At 40.0% G+C, this 23275-nt stretch overlaps 1 protein-coding gene across 1 annotated transcript in view; it reads right to left on the minus strand.

Moving 5' to 3' along the window:
* Positions 1–2513: 2513 nt before the first annotated feature.
* LOC112849905 (putative cation-transporting ATPase 13A5) overlaps positions 2514–23275 on the minus strand; it is a 116766-nt gene continuing 96004 nt past the window's right edge. Inside the window, exons 26-30 of the mRNA XM_086675018.1 lie at positions 16178–16352; positions 13552–13754; positions 7563–7651; positions 5142–5222; positions 2514–3216 (exon numbers count right to left, since the gene is read on the minus strand). Coding sequence (XP_086531144.1) covers positions 2956–3216; positions 5142–5222; positions 7563–7651; positions 13552–13754; positions 16178–16352 — 809 coding nt within the window. The 3' untranslated portion in view covers positions 2514–2955. The remainder of the gene's footprint in view (positions 3217–5141; positions 5223–7562; positions 7652–13551; positions 13755–16177; positions 16353–23275) is intronic.

A 23275-nucleotide genomic window follows, 5' to 3' on the forward strand; every position in this document is an offset into this window, starting at 1 on the left:
GAAATGCCATTTTTAGAAAACAATATCTCGTGTTACTGTTTAAGGCTTTTACTGTAAGTCAAGGAGTGTCATGATTTTATTCTTGCATTTTGTTGATTATATGTGGAATGAAACAAATTACTTTTTAATTTGTTCCCAATGCAATTCCTGTTGGCAGCAGGTGGAAAAAAGTGAATGCAGGTCTCGATACCCTAGGATTGTAACAGACATTGTAACATTACCCTACCAACCACACTGCTAAGCAATGATATCCTTCTTATGTCATAATTAAAAGCATGACATTAAATAAAGAAAAAGTTCAATTAAATGGGGGTGAGAGGATATGATCAGGGAATAAGGAACGTGGTAGATAAAGTAACTAAACAGAAGACTCAATGAATAGATAGGGTTTATGACCCTATCAATGATAGGGACCCCATCTCTCTTCCTTGTTCCCTGTCTAATCCGTTCCCTTTCTTATGACACCAGTTCTGTTTCCAGATAACCCCGAAACTCCCTCTTCCTCCCCTTGTCCTCTGGGAGGGGTGGGTGTCTTCTACCGGATACCGTGATCCAAAGTCACCCCTTCATTTTTATTCTACATTAAGTTTCTCCTTCCTTTTATGCTCTCCTTTCAAGTAATAGTAAAAAAAAAAAAAAAAAAAAAAAAAAAAAAGAAAGGAATTTTTCTAATATTGTCAAATTAGGGTGAGAGTGGCATCAGCATAATGTGTTACCTTTCCCAGGGTGTGCTTACCTTTTAATAAAGTATGACTGCAGAGGGCAAATTTTACCCAAAGCAAGAGACTCGGGTGTGGTGGGATTACCACGCCAGCCAATGGGAGAGGGAATGGAAGTGGAGACAGAAAGGACCTCCTGAGGATCTTCAGGTCAAACCTTACTAATGAATTCTAGACCCCTCCACTCCACAAGGCAGTCCTAGCTATGCTGGGTCACAAATGCACTTCTAAATTGAATTCGATGATACCTTTCCACATAGGTCGTGTTCAGGCTCCAGTGGTGTTCACCCTGAGAGGAAAGCTCACAAAGTTAGTCATCAGTTTTCCCATAAAAATGTCCATGCTTCATGATGGGCAGCTTAAGACTGTCCAGGGTCATGCTCATTGTGCTTTTATCAAACATTTCTTCCAAGACTATTAAGCCCTTCTCTGAGAGTACTTTCAGCAAAGTCAAGCATAGAGTTCAACTTTATTATGTGCCCTCCCCACACACACAAAAAAAAGATCTATGAAATAAATATCATCATCTATCAGATAACTAATAGAGTGTTGGAAAAACTGGGCAAGGGAGGCTGTACATTAATTGAATAAAGATTTTTTTAATCTTTTTGTGTTATCTAAATGTCATAGTGTGTCAATTGAATCTTCTGATTCTGAAAGTCAAATTACTAAATACAAATATGCCAGTTCAAGAAATCTGAGCTGCCATATATTTTAGGTTGGCATACATTTCTTAATCTAGAACTCTGTCTTTTCATCTTCATTGGTAGTCACTAAATTAGACACGTTTTAAAATAATCCCTCTCTAAAGCCATCCACCCAAGAAAAGGTTAAAAAGCAAATAAAATGCAAATAAAAAGGGTTTGTTTTTATAGGAATTTGCATTTATGCTGCTGGTGTATATAACAAAGTATGTAGTACTATATACAGCAATGCATTGCTGAAATGTTAAAAACATTTTTTCAGCTCTAAGGATTACAGAATTATAAAGGCATTATTGAATGCATCCATCACAGTATTAGGCACATAACTGGAGCTCGTGGGATAGAACTGGTTAGCTAATTGCCTATGAGCCATTAAAGATCTGTTAAATTAGCAAAACTCAATTTATGGTCACAAGGAAAGCCTACTAGCTAATTTAAAAGGTTCACTAGAGATGTATGTCCTCTCAAGGTCACCGAGAGGTAGATATATATTAAAGGTAATAGCGTACAGAATATATTTACAGAGGATATACCTTTTCTTGTGGCCATTAGTGCGCACATAATGATTGAGTAAAATAATGAAAAGATGAAATGGGACTTGAGGTCGTTCAGCAGCCTGATGCTTGTCATGCTGTAGACACAAACATTAGGAGTCCCTTCCCCAGGGTTGTGTTTTAAGATGAGCAATGCTGAGTTTGAACCAACTTTTTGACTTAGAACCTGAGGGTTTCATCTGTCCATAGCAAAAAATAAATAAAAGTGTCATGCTTCTTTAAGTGAAAAGTATATTTTAACATTTATCCCATTATCTTTGTGCTCTACCACGGACGTTCAGGCTCGCTGCCACCAAAACAATATACTTTGGGTGATGCCAACATCAGTGGAGTTGGCTTAGATATAAGCTGTGCCCAAGCCAAGATTATAGGCAGTTAACAGGCACCTCCATCATTCTCTACTTATTACAGAGTTAATTTTTCTGAAGGAATTCTCAGTTCTTCTTTCTTTATTAAAGCCATACAAAAGAAGCAAAAAGAGGAATTTTGTGACCTTGGGAAAAGATAGGTACATAAATGGTCGTCGCAAGTGAATATAAGGTTCAGTAAACTTGTGATAATTTATTGATAGAAAGACTTTTTCCCCCCATATTCTTTTATTTGTCTGTGAATTAAAGATATATTGGTGAAACTTTCAAAGACCAAACTCTTCTTGAATTTTCCTTCTACTGATGTTCATACCACTAATTTCACTACCATAAAAGCTTGGGCATTTCCGCCAGGATAATGGTATGCAATATTAAGGGGGGAAAAAAAAAGACAATCGAGGAAGTTCATGTTTTTCCCTCAGTAGTGGAGGATACAGTCAAAATAAGCATATTTAAGGTTCTTTTTTGCAAGGTTCAATACATCGAGAAATACACCTTGAATTCTCTGATGGATAAAGAAAGGTAGAGGTAGACTATCATCACCTCTCCACAATATGTTAGTTTCTGGGAGCAAGGAGATGCTGTTAACCCCATATGACAATAATTCTGATTACAGCCTGGTCCAAAAATGCTGTTCTGTGGTTTGGCCTTCCATCTCGAGTTTCGCTTTTGGAATCTGTTCAGGGCTTTCATAGCCACGGTTGATGTAGAATCCATTTTCACCATCGCCTGAATAATCCGTTCTGTTTGTGGGAGGCCAGGTGGAATCTTCTGCCAGCGTTTTTTGCCAGTGCCTATATTGACTTTTAGAATAGAATCCAAATTCTTTTTTGATCCATAGCCAGAGCTTTCGATTTTGAAGGATGAAATCCTGAGAAATCAGGTGGAGAAAACAATCAAACCATCTTTCCACATTCCCCTGCAGCCAGGGTGCTCACCGCCCGCCCGGGGCCTGTCTCTCAGATGTACTTATTTAAAGCTGCTTCTGCGGCAACTTTACTCCCTGCTGTCCCCACCAAGTCTAGCAGCTCCCTGGTTCTCCCTTGAGAAGGCAGTGTGCTTGTGTTCACACCAAAAGCTTACAGCCTTTCATTTCTACAGATTTTCTAGTTAAATCCTGGCTGGTGATTCACTGAGAATTACTTTACTGCCAGACTGAAATGATAACACAATAACATACTCAAAATCAAGAAAAGGAAAAAAAAAATCACTGCTACCTGCCACAGGCCACTTACAAGGTGCCACCTGATGGTTTGTTGAATGAATGGCGGAACTCTAGAAATCAAATGGGTTTTGCTTTCCGTTTGGGGAGGGTTCTCTTTTTTCTATGTTCACATGCACTCACAATGTTTACACATTTATAATAGGAATGGTCAAAGTTTGCATTCCACTTCTGGTTATGCTAGACTTTCTGTCACATGTAGTCATAGTCTTCTCAATAATCACTTTTAATGATCCTATACCATTTTTTTAAATTGGTGTATAACGATTGATTTAAACAAACAGCATCTCTACTTTTGAACATATAGGTTGAATCTAAAATTTTACCACCATAGGGGTGCCTGGGTGGCTCAGCGGTTAAGCGTCCAACTTTGGCTCAGGGCACGATCTCATGGTTCATGAGTTGGAGCCCGCGTCAGCCTCTGTACTGACAGCTCAGAGACTGGAGCCTGTTTCCGATTCTGTGTCTCTTTCCCTCTCTGCCCCTCCCCTGCTCACACTCTGTCTCTCTCTCAAAAATAAATAAACATTAAAATGTTTTATAATTAAGATAAAATAAAATTTTACCACCATAGATAATACTACGATGAATACCTTCATACATGTAGACTTTTTTTCCTCCCCTTTTGGGTTATTTGAAAATCTATATAGTCTCAGGCACCTGGGCTACTCAGTTGGTTAAGCATCTGACTCTTGATTTTTGGCTCAGGTAGTGATCTCACAGTTTGTGAGATCGAGCCCTACATTGGGCTCTACGCTGTCAGCAGAGAGCCTTCTTGGGATTTTCTCTCTCTCCCCATCTCTCTCTGCCTTTCCTCCACTCATGTTCTATCTATCAAAATAAATGAATAAAAACTTTAAAAAAATAAAATACATAAAAATATATATAGTCTCAAATGGAATTCCTTAGAGTATGAGAAATTTTACACTCATTGTATACAATGATGTATGTGTCACACACACACATAGATTACATAGATTTGTTTGAACCCTTTTCCCAAGGGATTTACAATACATGAATCTTTTTTTTAAAACTGTCCCTTAAAAAATAATACCCAGGACTTTCACTGAGTAGGTAAAGTCATTTAATGACAGTGAATAGAAGAAAAATACTATAGGGGAAGACTTTCAAGAGTAAGAATTGACTAGATGAGCAATGGTTTCCTTCCAATCTTAATTAAGGAAGCCCTTCTGAAGACAGCTCTTCACGCTGAAAGGTCTCATTGAATTTTAGAGCTTGTAGGTCACCTGGTCTAGTCTCTACTAGCTTATTGATAATACTAGAAAAATACACTACGATGCCTTCATGGGAGACAAAAATTAGAGTTAATTTGATGTTTTGCCTTCCATGCTAAACATGGATCCTGAGAACATTTCTATGCAGCCTTTAGAGAAGTTTAAATCACTCTGCAAGAGTTTCCCCCAAAGAGAACATGCACAGTTCTTACAAACCATTAATAACTATCACTTTGGGAGACAAAAACGGTCCATCTAAAAAACAGGTACCTGTCGAGAATGAGACCCTTTATTTGTTTATTTTCCTGGAAAAAGTGTAAGAGATGTACAGAAATTTACCTCTACGAGGAAGGCCACACAGAATTGGGTGAGGGCTGCCACCAAAATCGAAACCCTCCATGAGGTCAGTGTTGGGATGAACTGTTAAAAAAAGAATCTTACCTTTATACCATGCAGACCTTAAATTTTGAAAACACACACACATAAATATTAATTATCTTATTTAATTTATGTATTTGTAACAGCTCTCTGAGCTTGGAGGGTAGGCATTGCTTTCTCCATTCGCAGATGAGGTCAGTGCTTTGCCTAAGGATGCAAAGCCAATCAATAAACAGAGCCAGAATTCAAATGAGAACTGACTGCCTCTTGGCCTGTTTTCCTCCACTGCCTGAGAGTAAACATTCGGTAAAATGTGCCATGGGTCACAGACATGGGACAAAACACTTTGGAACCTGTGTGTCTCTCTTCATTTTTATCTTTTCAAATGGAGGTAAGAGGATGCAGGATTAAGTCATTCATCTAATAATGCTATCACTTCTAATCCTCCCAAAGTTAAAATCTTCTTGGAGTTCATTCATTCAGTGAAATTGACGTATGAGTAAAACATAAAAGGCACAGAGGTTATCAGTTACTTTTGATACTAGGTGGAAACTTTCCCAACCAAGATTCCCAGCCCTAAGTCTAATGGCTTGATCAACGTTGAACGCACACAACCCACCTCCTTTTACGGATTTAAGGGTACCTATTGGCCACCAATTATGATTAACTGATAGGTATTAACACTACAACTTCCCATGCTGGCATCAGTGGCAAAAGACTACTCCCACAACCCCCTTTCTGATCCCAAAGTCAAACATGGGGGCTGAGCTGTTGTTAGGACTAAAACCACAGATCCTCCACAGCATCTGATTGCCCCCTTGCAATTCTCATCCCCAGTCAATTCGCATCCCCAGCGGGTTACTGCGCTTTATTCTCTCCCCTCATGTAGAGACTGCCTTTCTCAGGGTTGTGAGACAGAGCACCTGGGTGCAGAGCTGTCTGGAGACCGTTGTGAGATCTGGCAGTGGGTCAGAGCGTAGTGGAGAACCTGATCCTTCCCCTCCCTGCTGCTCCTGCCCTGATCTGAGAGGACTCCTCTCCATCCCTTGGCCTGGAAAACACTTGTCACACTGCTTTGGAATTATCTGCCCACAGGATGGTCTTCCCTCCTAGCCTCTGAACTACTTGAGAGCTGTGCCCACGCCTTACACATCTTGGGCTCGCTAGTGCCAAGCATGCTCGGGAGCTTCATAATGTCTTGTAAGTGACTAAATGGTCTAGGTTCTCATTTCCTAACTGCATCTCCCTCCATAGACTCTCTGCTCAAGCATATAGCATCACGTAATTAGGCTGCCATCACGTAATTGGGCTGTCCTAAAAGCCCTGCTGGAAAGCCTGCTCAGATATCTTCAGTGACTCTCTGTTGCTCTCAGGAGAAAGCCCAAACTCCCCTGGCCACCTTTGTCCAGCCACACCACGCCTTCCTCACATTCCACAGCATGTTGACTCAGGCTTTGCCAATCTTCCAAGCATTCTGTGAAACAAGTCTTGCTTTCGATTTTTATTTTGGCCACCTTACATTCTTTTGCATTTCCAAGACAAAAGAGATTCTTGCAGCCCTCTCTGCTTGTGCTCAGGCTGTTCTCCTGGTTTGAAATACCCTTACCTAGGAACCTAGCAAAATCCAGCCTATCCTCTGGACCCAGATCAAGTTGAGCCTCCTCCACGAGGCCCTCCATGATGGTACAGCGTACAGGCCCCGTGAGAGCTCCTCCTTCCTGTGTTCTTCCCACTTCTCTCTACACCCTCTACAAGCACAGGTGGTCCCAGGTGGCCATGTCATCATTTCACTCGCATAGGACACAATGTCCTCAACAAAACTATAGACTGCAAGTCAAGAGTCAATCCCTCTCTTTCATTTCTCCCACAATGCTGGCTCTAAGAATGGGTTCAATGACCTCTTCTTAAATTTTATTTTAACCCACCACCCCTTGGATTAAGTGACGCCCACTGAAATAAATCTCCCCATAGTCAATGTCTGACAGACAGAACCTGATTGGCCTACAAGTCAACTTTTTCTTACTCCTTACAACTACATTATAAAGGATTTCTACTATATGTTTAAAAAACGACACTTGAAGAATTACTGAATTAGCACATCAATTTATCATATTAGCATAACATGGATGAATAAAGTATCCAAACAGCATTTTTAGGTGTGAATAGGATAAATGTTCCAGATTGATAATACAGATGATATGGGAACAAGCAGAGGTTAGCATACGTGTGATGAGTTATTTGTTCCTCTAGGAAGTCAGAATAGCCTCGACAACATGAAATGGTTGGAGAGAATACGGTAATACCTGACTTGCAAATTACAGTGCAAATATGGTCCCATTGCACATATGAGTCACCCCAGAGGTGGAAATGAATACCACTTACCTCCATTCCACGATATATATCTTGAAAGTCAGAAAACAGAATGAAAACTGTGAGGCCCAAGGCAGATATCAGCAGAAATGAGAATATATCTGAAGAAACACCAAACGCTATTTTTAGATGCTAAACGAATGTTTCATATAATTTGGCACACACTGCAGAATCAATTATCTCTGTTGGGCAAATATCGGCTATATCTTCAGATGTTTTGATAGATCCTCATATGTTTTAAAATATGTTCTAATGCTTACCAGACAAAGGTGACAGCTTCACATCTTTCCTTTGAAAGGCGTGCTATGGAAAACTGCTGATCTAATACAGGACACTCCATAAAGGAGTCACGTCAGCTGAGAAGTCCAGGAGGGCCGGGACGCCCTGCAGTGACCAGCCTACGTGAAGGGTCACCAGAGAAGCCCCAATGCTTTATCACTGCGTGTCTGGTGAATTCTGCATGAATGGATGAACGGTCAGTCCTCTTAGTATCATTGCATTCTTTTTTGCCTGGAGAATAAAGTCCAAGGGTCTTCAGCTGACATTCAAGGCCTTCCTTGAATGGAATCCAATTTCCATCTGCCTTTCTGTTCTAGTCTCTTATTGCTCTTTCTTATGTGTTGGAGGGGGGTTAAATCACAAACCTGCTACCTCCACGGAGGACTTTGTTCACGAAGTACCCTGTGTAGCGGATATTCTTTATGTCTTGGCAGTTTTTCTTAAAATTTTCTTAAAAAGCCCAATTCAGATACCACGTTCTTTTTAAGGACTACCCAGGCCTCTCTCACAAAGTTTTCTTTCATATGGTTATGTAACACTCTGCTTTGCAAGATCTTCCTTTATGCATCTACTAGACTGTAACCACTTAAAAGTGACTTTGTATGCCCTTCTGTAGGACTCTGAATTGAAAGAATGAGGAGCTATCATGTACATCTGCTGGGTTCTTTCTCTCCAACCTGCCCAAATGGCTTTGCTTTAGGAAGCTTAAACTTCCCAGGATGCACTGTGCCAACACCACTGTTTTTATCCCTCCGGCCCTACCCACGTCTGCATCCACAGAGCTTTTACACACTTTGTAGATGGGCCTTACAAATGTTTTCTGATGAGATTAGCACCTTCAGGCCCAAACAATTGGATTTCATCAGTGTTGCCATGATATAAAGGATCCTAACACACTCTAAAATTTATAAACAAACAAACTGGATGTGCTCTTGTATTCTCTCTACCTCGTTTATTCCAAGGTTTATGGCCTGCCAGCCCCCAACTCTATACAGGTCTATACCAACCAAACATCGGAGATGACAGTGCCTCTGCAGCTGGCCCTATTTTTGTGAAGACATGAAAGCTCTGTTTCACCCCTGTGCACCTACACACCCCCTCATATTCATCCAAGCTTCACTTGATATATACAACTAGATGCCACACCTCCCAGAAGAAGAGCCAGGCTTGCTTGGGAGGGGTGTGAAGCAGAGAGAAGAAAAAGCAGGGGCACCAGGATCGCTTATTTCCCAAAATAATGTGTGCAGCTGGGTAAGAAGAGCCCAGGAGATGGCTGTGTGGATTTTTCATTTATGTCATTGTTTCCATGTTCCAGGGACCCAGATGTTGGGAAGAAGATGATGCCCCAAGTGTCCATCCTGACGAAGGCCTGGTAGTCACAGCAACTGAGTGGAGTGCTGGACACATCACACCATCCTTAGACTAATGATCTGAAAAGCAGGCCAGGTGGGCACACGAATGACCAGTGTGGACGGAAAATTATAAGGCCTTCATGTAATTCAGCTTTGATTGGAGAACATAATGATGAACGGAAGTGAGTGTTGCCTCCCTAGATCAGTTGCTGTTGATGAGGAAGCTTGAAAGAATGGTACTCTTTTTGCACACGTCATTTGGGAAGACATGTCCTGGGCAAGACACTACAGATTGTTTGCAAGGAAGGGAAGGGTTTGCAAATAGTCACATCTGTTTCCATAAAGATTAAGTTTGTATTCTTTCTAGACCGTCTCATTATAAAGTTGATCTGCCAAAGGCTATCAAGAAAGATACAGAGTTGAAAATAAAATTGCTGGATATTGTAATAGAAAGTTCCAAGGACTTTTGAGACTAAATGACTTATTAGGAGATTCTGTTAGAATATTTGTTTATGAAACTTGTTTTTAACTTAAGATTTTCAGTTATTTTCGATGTAGGACTTGAGTTTACCCACAAGCTTTAAGTCACTATGATGTAACTAATTCGGTTCTCACTTAATTCAATGTATGTAAAAAGCTTTGTAGTTACTGTTCAAACTAAAGTACTTGCCAATGTAATATATTATATCCTCCTTGTAAAATACATTCACAATCAAAAAAAGGACTATAAGTGATTTACCTTAAAACATAAAGCAGAATCTTGATTTGTTGTGACAAGAGCCAAGGGCATTATCAAACACTGAATCAAAACTAAAAAATATCATAAGAAAATCAGGAAGAAGTTTATAGAAAATATAAAATGAAAGGAAGGTCTTAGCATGCTCTCAAAACCTTTGAAAAAACAGCTGTACCCAAAAAAAAAAGGGGGTGTGGTAGTGACAATAGAATGGTAAATAATTACTAAAACTAGTTTAACATAGTAAAGGTATGTTTCTAGTTTAAGAATAGGAATGAGGCTTACTTTTTTTTTTTTTTCAACGTTTATTTATTTTTGGGACAGAGAGAGACAAAGCATGAACGGGGGAGGGGCAGAGACAGAGGGAGACACAGAATCGGAAACAGGCTCCAGGCTCTGAGCCATCAGCCCAGAGCCCGACGTGGGGCTCGAACTCACGGACCGCGAGATCGTGACCTGGCTGAAGTCGGATGCTTAACCGACTGCGCCACCCAGGCGCCCCGAGGCTTACTTTTTTAATATCTATGACTTATTTAGAAAATTACAGATTACAGGTTATGCCATACGATGGCAAAACTATAGTAAATTCCCCAGAGCAGAAATTTTACAGGCCAGGTTCTCTGATCAGGACAATAAAACTAGAAATTATTAACTAAATTCCACTTGAAAAGGAAACCTCTCTGTTCTGAAAACTAGGTGGGTCAGAGAAGAAATCAAGTCATAATTAGAGACATGTGAAAATGTAAAGAACGTGGCCCAAACTTTAATTGTTGATCTTGAATGATTTTCTTGTTTCACAAGAATCAAAAGAAAATACTTACACTATAAAGTCAATTCAAACATTACAATGTTTTCAGAGAAAGTAAGAAGAAAAAGAATGAAAAAAGCAAAAATTAATAAGTTAGAAAAGAGAAAGCATACAGAATTTATTAAATCTGAGAACTGGTCTTTTAAAGAAAACCAGCAAAAATATAGTTCTTGTAAGAATATATGAAAGGTAACACATACAGGATGAGAATATTAAAAGAGTTATAAAAGGCAATAACATTATAAGAACATACGACTCAAAATCTTACGCTGAGACTCAATAATCTCAATGAACTAGAAATATCTGGGGGGAAATTTGTTATGTGAAAACACAGTTTAAAAAGAGGATAATTTGGGGCACCTGGGTGGGTCAATCAGCTAAGTGTCCAACTTTAACTCAGGTCATGATCTCGCAGCCCCTGAGTTTGAGCTCCCTGTCAGTCTCTGTGCAGACAGCTCAGAGCCTGGAGCCTGCTTTGCATTCTGTGTCTCCCTCTCTGTTCCTCCCCCACTCACACTTTGTCTCTCTCTCTCTCTCACAAAAGTAAATAAACATTAAAACAATAAAATAAATAAAATAAAATAAAATAAAATAGTAGAAAGAGGGTAACAAATCAGTCCTTTAAAAAAAAAAAACAATTCTTTCAAAGGAAGGATTTAGAGCCAGATTATTTTACTGGGTTCTTGCAAATTGTCAAGAATAGACCATTTACATCTATAAAGTTTTTTTTTTTCCCCAGGAAAGAAAAAGTCAGAGTTTTCAAGCCTAATAATAAACCTAACAAAACACTACCCACACACACAAAATCAATCCAACAGGAAATGCAGATATCAAAAAGCTATAAAATTTGGGGGGCCTGGGTGGCTCAGTTGGTTGAGTGTCCAACTTAGGCTCAGGTCATGATCTCACAGTTCCTGAGTTCAAGCCCCATCTAGGGGTTTGTGCTGACAGCACAGAGCCTGGAGCCTGCTTCGGCTTTCTCTTTGCCCTGCCCCCTTCTCTCTCAAAAACAAACATTAAAAAAAAATTTTTTTAAATAAAGAATGAACAAATGGAGAAGCATAATATAGTATGTCTTTAAAACTGAGGACTTAATTGTGTAAACATTAAAATTTCCCCAAAGTATCAAAATTCAAAAAAGGAATTTTAAAAAAGCCTTACAATTTATTCTAGAGTTTATCTGGAAAGATGAACAAGAAAGAGAAGTAAAAAATGTTCGAAAACTGAAGAGTAATGAAGATACATCAATCTAACTGCTTATTAAAACTTATAAAACTATAGCTAAATAAATGAAACTATAATTTTTAAAGTATAGTGACAGACCGAGAATAAGCTGGCATGTTAATGAGACAGAAAAGATAGTCTAGGAACTAATTAATTGTATATAAATTAATATGTAAGTATATAATATAAAAACTCACATAATATAAATTATGTATATAATGAAGCCATAAATATACATGAATATGTAGGTATGATAAAGGTGGCATATAATCAGTTGAGAAATAAATGATGAAAAGAAATATTAAGTAATAAAATCTGCTGGGAAAACAAGCGACTAGTTAGATAAAGTAGTTTGATCTCTACTTCAAACTGTATGATGACATTAACATTAGATTTAAAAAGCATTAAAAGAAATTTAAAAAACAAGGAAATGCTAATCTACCTGATTTTGCAATGGGAAAAACCTCTCTGTGCCTAAAGGCAATGGGAAGAAAATCACAAAGGAATAAACAACTCATACAAATAAATAAGAAATAGAAGAGTGACCCTGTTGGAAAAGAATGGATAAAAATGTACGTAGGCAATTCAGAGAAGAAGAGATGGCTAAAATCATGAAAATGTGTTCATCCTCAGTGGTGATTCAAGAAATGCACAGAATAAAGTAACTTGCCCAATGTTGTGAAGCTACAAAGAGGTCAAGTTGTATCTGAATTGGTTAGAAAAGTCTTTTACAAAGTATCTGGAGATATATATATATATACTCAAAATCATTCTTGATGACTCACAACAGGACAGGGCTCATAATTATTTAATAATGCATGTGTGTATCTGCACATAAGGAGTTCCTGCCCAGGTTTCTACCACTCATGAAAATTATACTTCAATACTCCATTAAAAAAAAAAAAACATTTTATTTATTTTTTTTTTTCAACGTTTATTTCTTTTTGGGACAGAGAGAGACAGAGCATGAACAGGGGAGGGGCAGAGAGAGAGGGAGACACAGAATCGGAAACAGGCTCCAGGCTCTGAGCCGTCAGCCCAGACCCGACGCGGGGCTCGAACTCACGGACCGCGAGATCGTGACCTGGCTGAAGTCGGACGCTCAACCGACTGCGCCACCCAGGCGCCCCCCAAAAAAAAAAAAACATTTTAAATGGAATTACATTTAAAAAAATTTTTTAACGTGTATTTATTTTTGGGAGAGAGAGAGACAGAGTGCAAGTGGGGGAGGGGCAGAAAGAAAGGGAGACAGAATCTGAAACAGACGCCAGGCTCAGCACAGAGCCTGAAGTGGGGCTCAAACTCAGGACCTGCAAGATGATGACCTGAGCCGAAGTCAGACGCTTAACCTACTGAGCCACCCAGGCACCCCTCTTTTTTAATTGCAAGCTAAAGCTGAGAAACTACAGAAAGTGAAAAAAATAACAAAAAAAAATGGTGGATAACTAGAGGGAGAGCTTGTAAGAATGAGAGCAAGTCACAAAAGCATTATACAACCATTTGTAGATATTTCATTCCAGAGTTCAGCCATCACTTTACCACTGAACTGCAACTCTGGGGAGGGTGGGGAGATGGAAGGAAAATTAAACTTCATATACTCACAGTTTGTGTAGATGGGTTTTCGAAATGGCTTTCCCTTAGAGAAGATAAACGCTGCTGTGATACAGTTGATGGTGGTGAGGGGCCACAGTGTGGTACTCTCAAAACTTAAAACCGAACCAGGAATCAGCGTTGCATTTTCAGTCCCATTTCTCTCCAAACTCATATTCATTGAGAAATTACTTTGGTTGTCCAGAAAGCACTTACTACAAGAGAATCGCCAACATTTATGGGGTTTTCTATTCTATTTTTATCCAGGTGGCGGGAAAACAAAAAAAGTTTATCACTGCCATGGGGTCTCAGCTTTCAGGTTGTCCCAGCCAGTAACTACCAAGACATATTTTGTTCACCTCTTGCAATGACAAAGCAGAAATAACATTTAGAACAGGTCAAAATTATTCTTTGTCTATCATTCCATTTAGAACAAGTGATTTGTGTTGAAAGGGCTTGGATGATAATTTTCTATGAAATTCCTTTCAGTTCAGAACAAATGAACCATGGCTGCCCATGTGCGTGCATTCGTGCATGTTGGGGGAGGGTTGTGGTGGGCACATGTGCGTGTGTGTGAGAGAGAGAGAGAGAGAGTATGTATGTGTTGTTTTCTCTTCTGAGGACTAATATAAGCCTACTACCTTAGGTCCTGAGTATGAATCTGCCTGCTCCATATCACTCTCTTCCTGAGGATCCACGAATGACCCTCTCCTGTTTCTGAGTGTCAGTGGCTCTATTTTGCTAATAAATTAAACGCCAACTTCTCAGGCAAGCCCAGAAATCTTCGAATCTGGCTTCCTGCCCTTATCTTTTGCCAGCCCTCCTCTGCTCCTTATACTCCAAACACATAGGAAAATTTTCTGATCCCCAAGTACTACAGTTTGCACACACCTGGGTCGAATACTCTATTCCGTCTCCATCCCTCTGTTGTCTTTAGTTCACTGGAAAGTTTGCCTACTGCTCTCTGTTCTTGCTTCTAGTGCTGTATTTAGCTCATTGTTCTGCAATTATTCATTCACATGTTTTTATTTTCCACCCCTGGGATGAGAGTTCCTTGAATATGGAATTTCTCTTTTGGGTTTACTTTGTTGTGATTTTACCCAAATTTACAATGCCTTAACACCTAGCACAGAAATGCCACAGAATAGTTGCTCAGAAAAACATTTGTTTAAAAGATGAGCCTTCCCAGTCCAGATTGATCTATTTGCAATGTTTATTTTTTTTAATCTCCAAACTCACAAATTAGTTTGTATCAGCTTTCTTGTTCAGCTTGAAACTTTTTACTCTTGTAACTGTTTATAGATGAAATTAGTTCCCAATAAATAGACTTAAGTCTTAATATCTTTGCTTCCCTAGGGTCCCGCAATGTGTTTGGCATATGGTAGATGTTCAATTAATGTTTGCTGAGTACATTAATGAAACAAATAATCAGTAGTCACAAAATGTTTTTGCACAAAGGGGACAGATAGACCAGAAGGCCTGAATTATAGAGTTTAACACAAAAATATATTTAATCTGTTATACTTACATTGCAGATAAGAGAGTTAAGGTCTAGTGTTGCATGGTTGGTGATAAAGGCAGGACTACCTAGCCATCATCCATTTAGCTATCCCTGCTTGTCTCCCAGATTCAGAATTTTACTTATCTGAATATATGCCTTCCGATGAGGAGAAAAATCTGGTTTTGAGACAAAAATGAATTCTCTACTCCAAGCAATCATACTTGAATTGCTGAATTTAGGGTATAAATGGCAATCTTAGACATCATTCAGTAGTTTTCAATCTTTCACTGGTTGCTGGGGCTCCGGTGCCTCAGGAGCATCATGGAGTCTGTGAAGGGGAGTTTGTCCAAGCCTTACCTCAAAAAGAGCAGCCCCTTTTCTGCCTTTCCTTTTGGAGGTCAGGCAGGCCTTTTCAGAAGACAATAGTTTGAATACCTATGGTATAGTTCCCCACATTTTACCCTTAATTTATCCTTACAGAAATTAAAACCCGGGGTGGTAAAGATTTGCCCCGAGTCTAGTGTTCAAAGCAATGAGAACAATGATACCATCAACAAACATTTTAATTTTAACATTCTTTTGAAAAACTCAAGCTAATTTAAGCCAATCTCTCTTGTAAATCAGGGCCAGCTGACTAAGTCCATAGGCCAAATCCAACTCAACACCTCTTTTTGTAAATAAAGTTTTATTGGAACACAGTCACACCTACTTTTTATTGATTGTCTATGTCTGCTTTTCACTACAACAGTAGTACTGAGTAATTGCAACGGACACTGTCTAGTCCACAGAGCCTAAAGTATCTATTGTCTAGCCCTATGTAAGAAATGTTTGCTGACCTCTGGTCTATATGATATCCAAACCACCAGGGAATGAATGCATTCATTTGGTAAACGCATTTAATCTACACATTAACAACCAATGTGAAGATCTTCCCCGCCCCCCATGACATGGCTCACCCCAGGACTCCACCTATTAACTGTGTTTGGTGTTCTATCCTGACACTGGTAGCATAGAACCCCGGAGACCCAACTGTTGTTAATGAAAAATTTAGGGTGTATGTTCAACCAAGTTGTACAGTGACATTGGGCACTCGTTGTATCACCTTCAGAAAGGAAAACTAAAAAAACTGAACTTTACCTGTATCTGTAGACCTCACAATACCAGGGCTGCTGCTTCACATAGAGAAATGCACAGATTTGCACAATGCAGGTGAAACAGGTGTTCAAAAAGACTGAGAGCAGCAAAGGGGGAGAGAGGAGCTGTCCTGCCGGTCGGTAAGGAGCCAGTTTGGGGTAGGCATGAGTTGAACTCACTGAAAGACAAATGCATTTTCCCCTATTATGGTTTCATTATTGACAATAGAAGATTGAGATGCCTGTTATCTTGAGACTTCCGTTAGGATTCAGATTCAGCAAACATGAACTCAGGGTTTACATCTAGGGAAGCACATGTATATAAGCATTGGCGTATATCCAATGCTACCAGCCTTTGCCTCTTCCATGCTTTTGTTTCACCTTCAGAAACAAAAAGTAATAGGTTTAAAAGCTCTATAAATAATACAGTTACCATATTTCATGGTGCATATATTTTCTTCACAAGACGACCAGGAAAGGTATGTAAAATAGAAAGGTGGCCTTCCACATGGATAAACAGTACTATGATCTCTCAGTGCTGGTAGGAAGGCAGAGAGTTTAAGATAAGGAGAGTAAGAAGCATCAGGCTAGATTAATCTTCATATGCTGGCGATTATCTAAGTACTGATTTTATTATTCATTCATCCAACATTCTCTGAGCACTTCAGTGTACCAGGATAGATGCTAGAGGTGTGTTCTGTTCCCTGCTGGATAAGTGTGTAAATGGAGAACTGCTAGAGTGTATTAAGCTTGTTTAGGAAAAATAACTCAAGTCTTGCTTCCAGATGAGAGTATTAAAATGTATTATAGCTTTGATCCTAGAGTTTATGTATTTTTTTTTAATTTAAAGGATAGGCGATAGGCAGAGATTAAACAGAACAACAAAAACAGACTGCATCCTTCTTAGGAGCCATATGTTCTAACAAGCTATTGAAAATGGAATGTACTTTACTTCTTAGGGCAGTGCAGGGAAGAAGCATGGAAAAGTCAGGAATTAGATACATTACATCAAAGGTTTACACAAGAGTCGTGTTTCACTTCTTGTCTTCATAGCTGATACCTTTTCCTTTTTCATAGCAAATCATTGGTTTCTTTGATGTAAGGAAGAAAGTAGAGTGTGTATGCTGAGGTTTGTGTTCATGAATGAAGGGGTAGGGTGGTAGGAGCAGGTGTCCAGTCTGGGAGGATAAAACTCTAAAGTAGGTCTTCAGTTTGCTCGGTGGGTTCTTGGGTAATCACCTGAACCCTCTGGTACTTCATTTTTCTCATGTATAAAATGAATGTGTTGGAATATCTAAATGATCTCCAAAGTCTCTTCCAACTCTTTTACTCTAAAGCTCTATGACTATCTAAGGATTTACCTTTTTTTTGCTTAAGTTTATTTATTTATTTATTTATTTATTTATTCATTTGGAGACAGAGAGAGTGAGCAGGGAAGGGGCAGAGAGAGAGGGGGAGAGAGAATCCCAAGCAAGTTCTGCACTGTCAGCATGAAGACTGATGCAGGTCTTGAACTCACAAACCGCGAGACCACGACCTGAGCTGAAACCAAGAGTCAGAGGTTTAACTGAATGAGCCACCCAGGTGCACCTAAGGCTTTACCTTTACCAATTTAATCAATATTTCCCTGGGACAGTGCTAGGCTGCAAGGTGTGAAGTATGCACAGATGAGGAGGTCATCTCATCTGCCCCAAAGAACTTGAAGTCTAATGGAAGACAAAGACGGGTTGTAATAAAGAATTTGGTTGGCTTTTATTCCCAGTTCCTGGGATGTATCCTCTACGTTGTTGGGATTTCCTAAGTTGATAGGAGTGTCTTTATTCATGATAGCAATGATGGTTTATGCAAATAAGATGACAGATGGCAGGCATAAAGAGAGTTGGTGATAAAATGATAATCCAGCATATAGATGCCATGACACCAAAGGTTGAGATCAACTTGGGGCACCTGGATGGCTCAGCTGGTTTAAGCATCCGACTCTTGACTTTAGCTCGGGTCATGATCTCGTGGTGCATGAGTTCAAGCCCCACATCAGGCTCTGTGCTGGCAGTGCAGAGCCTGCTTGGGATTCTCTCTCCCTCTCTCTCTGTCCTTCCCCTGCTTGCCCTCTCTCTCTCTCAAAACTAAAACAAAAAAAAAAAGAAATTTGAAAAATAAAAAGATTGAGATCAAATTCATGGCAAATGATTCCACCAATCATGTCTAAATAATGAAACCCCAATAAAAACTCTAGACACCAAAGTTCAGGTGGATTTCCTTGTATGGCAATCCTCTGCATATTGTCACACATTGATATGCCAGGAGGATAAGGCAAACTGACACCCCAGGAAGAGGACAATGGATGTGTGGGGATCCTCCCACCAGACCTCACTCTCCCTTTGGCTGGTTCTGATTTGTATCCCTTTGCTATAATAAAACTGGAATCATATGTATAGCACTTCCCTGAATTCTTTGAGTTGTTGATATGAATCACTGAACCTATGCAGAGAAGAAGAACCCCCCAATTTTGCAGCCAGCTGATCAGACTTGTGGGTGTCATGGGGGCCCCCAAACTTATGGCTGAGGTCTAAAGTAAGGGCAGTCTTGTGGAGGCTGTGCCCTTAAGTTGTAAAGTCTGGTCTCACTCTGGATGGTTGGTGTGAGAAGTCATTGCATGGCACGCAAGGAAGGGGCACCATGTGGACTGTGGTCAATGCAAGGAGACTGTGCCCTGGGGCCACAGAAGGCAGAGAGGCTACAGTGTTTCTAGTTCTTCCCACGTTCCTGCACTCAAGGAAGAAGATGGCCACCAAATGACTAAGTAGACTGTGGATAATGGAGAGAAGTCTAATTGCATCTCTGTGTATTCTGCTCTCCGGTGCTCTCTTTCTCAGATGCTCACTGAGCTTCTGACTTTTCTTTCACACAGAGACTGTGTTAGATTGAATTATTGGCCTCATTGTGGTAGAGTGCACTTTACCACCCTTTAATTTTGGTTTTGCTTTGTGATTTTCTCTGGCCGAAGAGATGTTAGCAGAGGTTTGAGGCCTGCTTGCATGGCAATGCTCACTCTCTGTGATCATGCTCAGGTCTGTTAGGCCAGCCTGGCTCCAGAATTAAAACTGTGGAGCTGACTTGAATGAAACCCCTAACCTGGGGCAAGACCAACTGATCTACCTCCTAAAACAGATCAGATTCAGCTGACCTAGACCAGCTGACAGTCTATCTACAGAGCAATGGTATTGTAAGCCACCGGGTTTTGGGGAGAAGTTTGTTATACAGTAACAATGTGGTAATAGCTGATTGATAGAGTCCTAACATAAAGAATATTTTAACTTTTCCCATATTAGAAATCCTAATACTTTCTGATAGAGAATGTGTATATCTGACTATAAAATTAACGACTAGCGTTTCAGGGCCCCTACTATGTTCCAGAGGCTATGCTATGTGTCTTATACACATCATTTCTTTTTTTTTTTTTCTTAATGTTTATTTATTTTGAGAGAGGGGGACAGAGAGCCAATGGGGGGGCAGGCAGAGAGAGAGGGAGACTGAAAATCCCAAGCAGGCTCTGCACTGTCAGCGAGGAGCCCGATGCTGGGCTCGAACCCACAAACTGTGACATCATGACCTGAACTGAAATTGAGAGTCAGACACTCAACTGACTGAGCCACCCAGGTGCCTCTAAACGTTATTTCTTTAAAAATCAATGCAGGGGCACCTGGTGGCGCAGTCGGTTAAGCGTCCGACTTCAGCCAGGTCACCATCTCGCGGTCCGTGAGTTCGAGCCCCGCGTCAGGCTCTGGGCTGATGGCTCGGAGCCTGGAGCCTGTTTCCGATTCTGTGTCTCCCTCTCTCTCTGCCCCTCCCCCTCCCCGTTCATGCTCTGTTTCTCTGTCCCAAAAATAAATAAATGTTGAAAAAAAAAATTAAAAAAAAAATCAATGCAAAATAGGTATCTCATCTCTATTTTACAGGTGAAGAAACTGAGCTTCAGAGAAGTAGGGCCCCTTATGTAAAGACCCATAGTTTGTGAATAATAGGGTGGTAAAATAATCTTAAGTCTGTAAAGACCCCCATTCTCTGCTCTATAGCATATTACAGTAGTGTGGATTTCATGAATCAAAAAGGATAAAAAACTTTTCTGAATTGCCCAGGTTTCTTCAAAATGATGTTGATATATGCAATCATGTTGCATGGAGAGAAATGTAAGCTTGTGAAGTGTTATATTTTATTCAGAATTAATCACTCTCTCCTCTGAGAGTCCACAGCACATTACTCATTTTGCTGCCCTGTAGTGAGGCTGTCTCAGATTAAATCTAGTCGTTGACACATGCACTCAGCAGACTGTGAGCTCGTTGAGGGAGGAAATCTAGTCTCATACCATTTCCTGTCCCTTACTGAAATTAGTATAGGGCCTGCTATGTGGGAGGACCTAGCAGTTTCAAATTTTTATTTTCAAAGGATACTCATAATTTTTCAGCATTATTTGGATATATTGTGGGTGTGATTCTCCTAAATAGTTGGCTTGCTTTATATTATGGACATTTCAAGTCATGTAACTCAAATTTCCAGAGCCTCCTGAACCCACCTGAACCACATGCAAGATTTTGAATGTGCCTCATGAGGCTTTTAAGGTGAAAAGATCTCTGTCTTCCATGATATTCTCCAAAGGGACCAAGAACCAAAAAAAAAAAAAAAAATTTAGGATTCTTTGAAGCAATGTTGGAATTTATGTAAGAGATGCATTTACATATGGATGGAGTCCCTCCTACAGCCTTTTTCTCTGGACAGTACCTCCTTCCACATGCTGAAATGGTTGGCCTAAATGGAGCCAAATTACATGACCTCATTTTCATTCACAGAAATGACTGGCTTAAGGTAGACATCTTACTCAAGTTAGGTCAATGAATTTTCTCTCCAAAATATTTGCAAATGAGACACCGGGAGGCTGAGCTAATTAGCTGTGCAAAGACAAACAGAAAAGGTTATGGAGATTCAATAATAGAGACACCATTTAGGGTCATTTGCAAGGCGAATGAGTTTAAGTCAGATAAAAGAGTGGAAAGGAGAAGAAGGAGACAAGATGGTTTCTTGGAAATAAAAAAAGTGGCCTCTGTTTTTACTCTTTGGTGTTCTAGTCCTTCTCTGGACTGGGTGCTTCTGAGTTTCTATTCTCTGATTTTTTTTTTGAGAATTATATTCATAAATATCCCCCTATCTCTATTTTCTTGATCTAATTTGAGTGGGTTTTGTTGAAGAGGATAGAGATGCAGCTAGAACAAATTCCTTTCAAAATGGCTCCTATACCTACTAGGGTCAAATTGAGCTTTAAGACATACATTTTCTTAATTGACTTCTCTGACTTCATTTTACTATTCTGCTTGATTTCCCCTTTAATATAGCTTGTCTTATTAGCTACCTTTGTGTTACCTTAAAATCTTGTAAGAACAAGGCAGTATAGGAAAGCAGGTGCATAAAAAATTAAATATGCAATGGTATTGTCTTTGTGCCATACTAATTCAGGCTTGAGGTTAAACACCCTAACCTGGGAACCTGGAAAGAAAAGAGCCTTGGTGAGAGTGATTTTATATTAATCATCCAATTGTCAATGACTACTAACATCTGCAGATGAATGTCCACCGTTCTCAACCTGGTAGTCAAGTTCTATGATCTGACCCAACTCATCTTTTCAAATTGTATCTCCTGCTGTTCCTTTTCACATACGCTACAGTGTGGTCAAATTGAAAAACTCATTCCCCAGCTCTCTCTTGCTCATGCTGCCTCATTCTACTTGAAAAGCTCTTCTTTTGGGAAAAGATTTTTGAAATCTGTCCATCCTTTCTATTTTGGTGCAAATGTTACTTCTTCCATGAAGCCATCCTTAGTATTTCTCTTTTCTCCATTCCCATCTCTGCCTTAACCCCAGATTATCAGAAATAACCTCTCGTGTCTCTGAACTCCCAAAGCACCTGCTGCGTTCTGGCACTCACTACTTTTGACTTTCATTTCCTTCATACATTTGTGTGAAGCCCCCTCCCCAACTAACTCTATACTTCAGTGATCAGTCTTTTCATGCCCCAGACACCTATGTACCTAACATGTAGTAGGAGATGAACACATCTAAGAGGATGTTGAATGGGGCTTTTCCTCTGTCTGAGGAATTTTACTGAATCTCATATTTGATAATGATAAATCCCAACTGAATGTAAAGAGAGATCATGCCATATCTCTGTTGTACTCACTCAGAGGTATCCATACTGGTCCTTCAAGTGTAGCCATGCCCCTACCCCCCAGCAATTACCTATGTGCCAAATACATAAGAGAAAACCATGCTTTAAAGGAAATTGTTAAGAGCTGCAAGAATTATGGTTATCTTCCTAGCATCACTCCAATCCAAAATTAGGGGAGGTCATAAGAACTACTCTAGGAGAGACCTGATGTGTCTTGAGGGGGAAGATTGGCTTGCCACCTTCGGTTGCAATATCAGAGGAGAAGGGCGGGGGGCAGCAGCGAGAAAAAGCTATATATCTATCCATTAGGTGAAGTGGAAGCTATGGAAATTAGCCAGGCTGGGGCTGTGTTGGAAGGAATCCGCCCAGTGGGAGCAGTCTGCGGGGGCTAGGGAGCCAAGCAGTAGAAAAAGTCTTCGTGGTGTTTACCACCAGCAGGCAATTGTTGAAAGGAATTCTGGGGAGTCAGAGGGAGAGAATACCACCCATGTCAGGAAGGAGTCTAGTCCAGAGCAATTCACAGGAATCTGAAAAACCCCCAAACTCACCAGTGATCCCATACCAATTGCCTGAAGTTTAGATGCCTGCCACATTAGAGGGTACTTGACAGAACAAAACCCCCACGTGTATAAAGGGCCATTTGCTTTTGTTGTTCCAAGGTTCCCTGAGCAAGGGGCCCAAGGAAAGTAGAGAGTATGGCCTTCTCTCCCACTGCTTGCTTCAAGGTCAGGTTTGATCTAGAGGAAGAAAAAGTTTGAACTGGATGCAAACACGAAATGTTAATTTACGATACCTAGACTTTTGATGTCTGAAGATGAAATCATTTTAATACCTGATATTGACCAGGAAGTGATGTGCCCGTGGGATGATTGGGCTTGCAGTGATGGAAA

This window comes from Puma concolor, chromosome C2, assembly GCF_028749965.1.
Source record: "Puma concolor isolate L17-30 chromosome C2, mPumCon1.1.hap2, whole genome shotgun sequence".
Taxonomy (NCBI): Eukaryota; Metazoa; Chordata; class Mammalia; order Carnivora; family Felidae; genus Puma; species Puma concolor.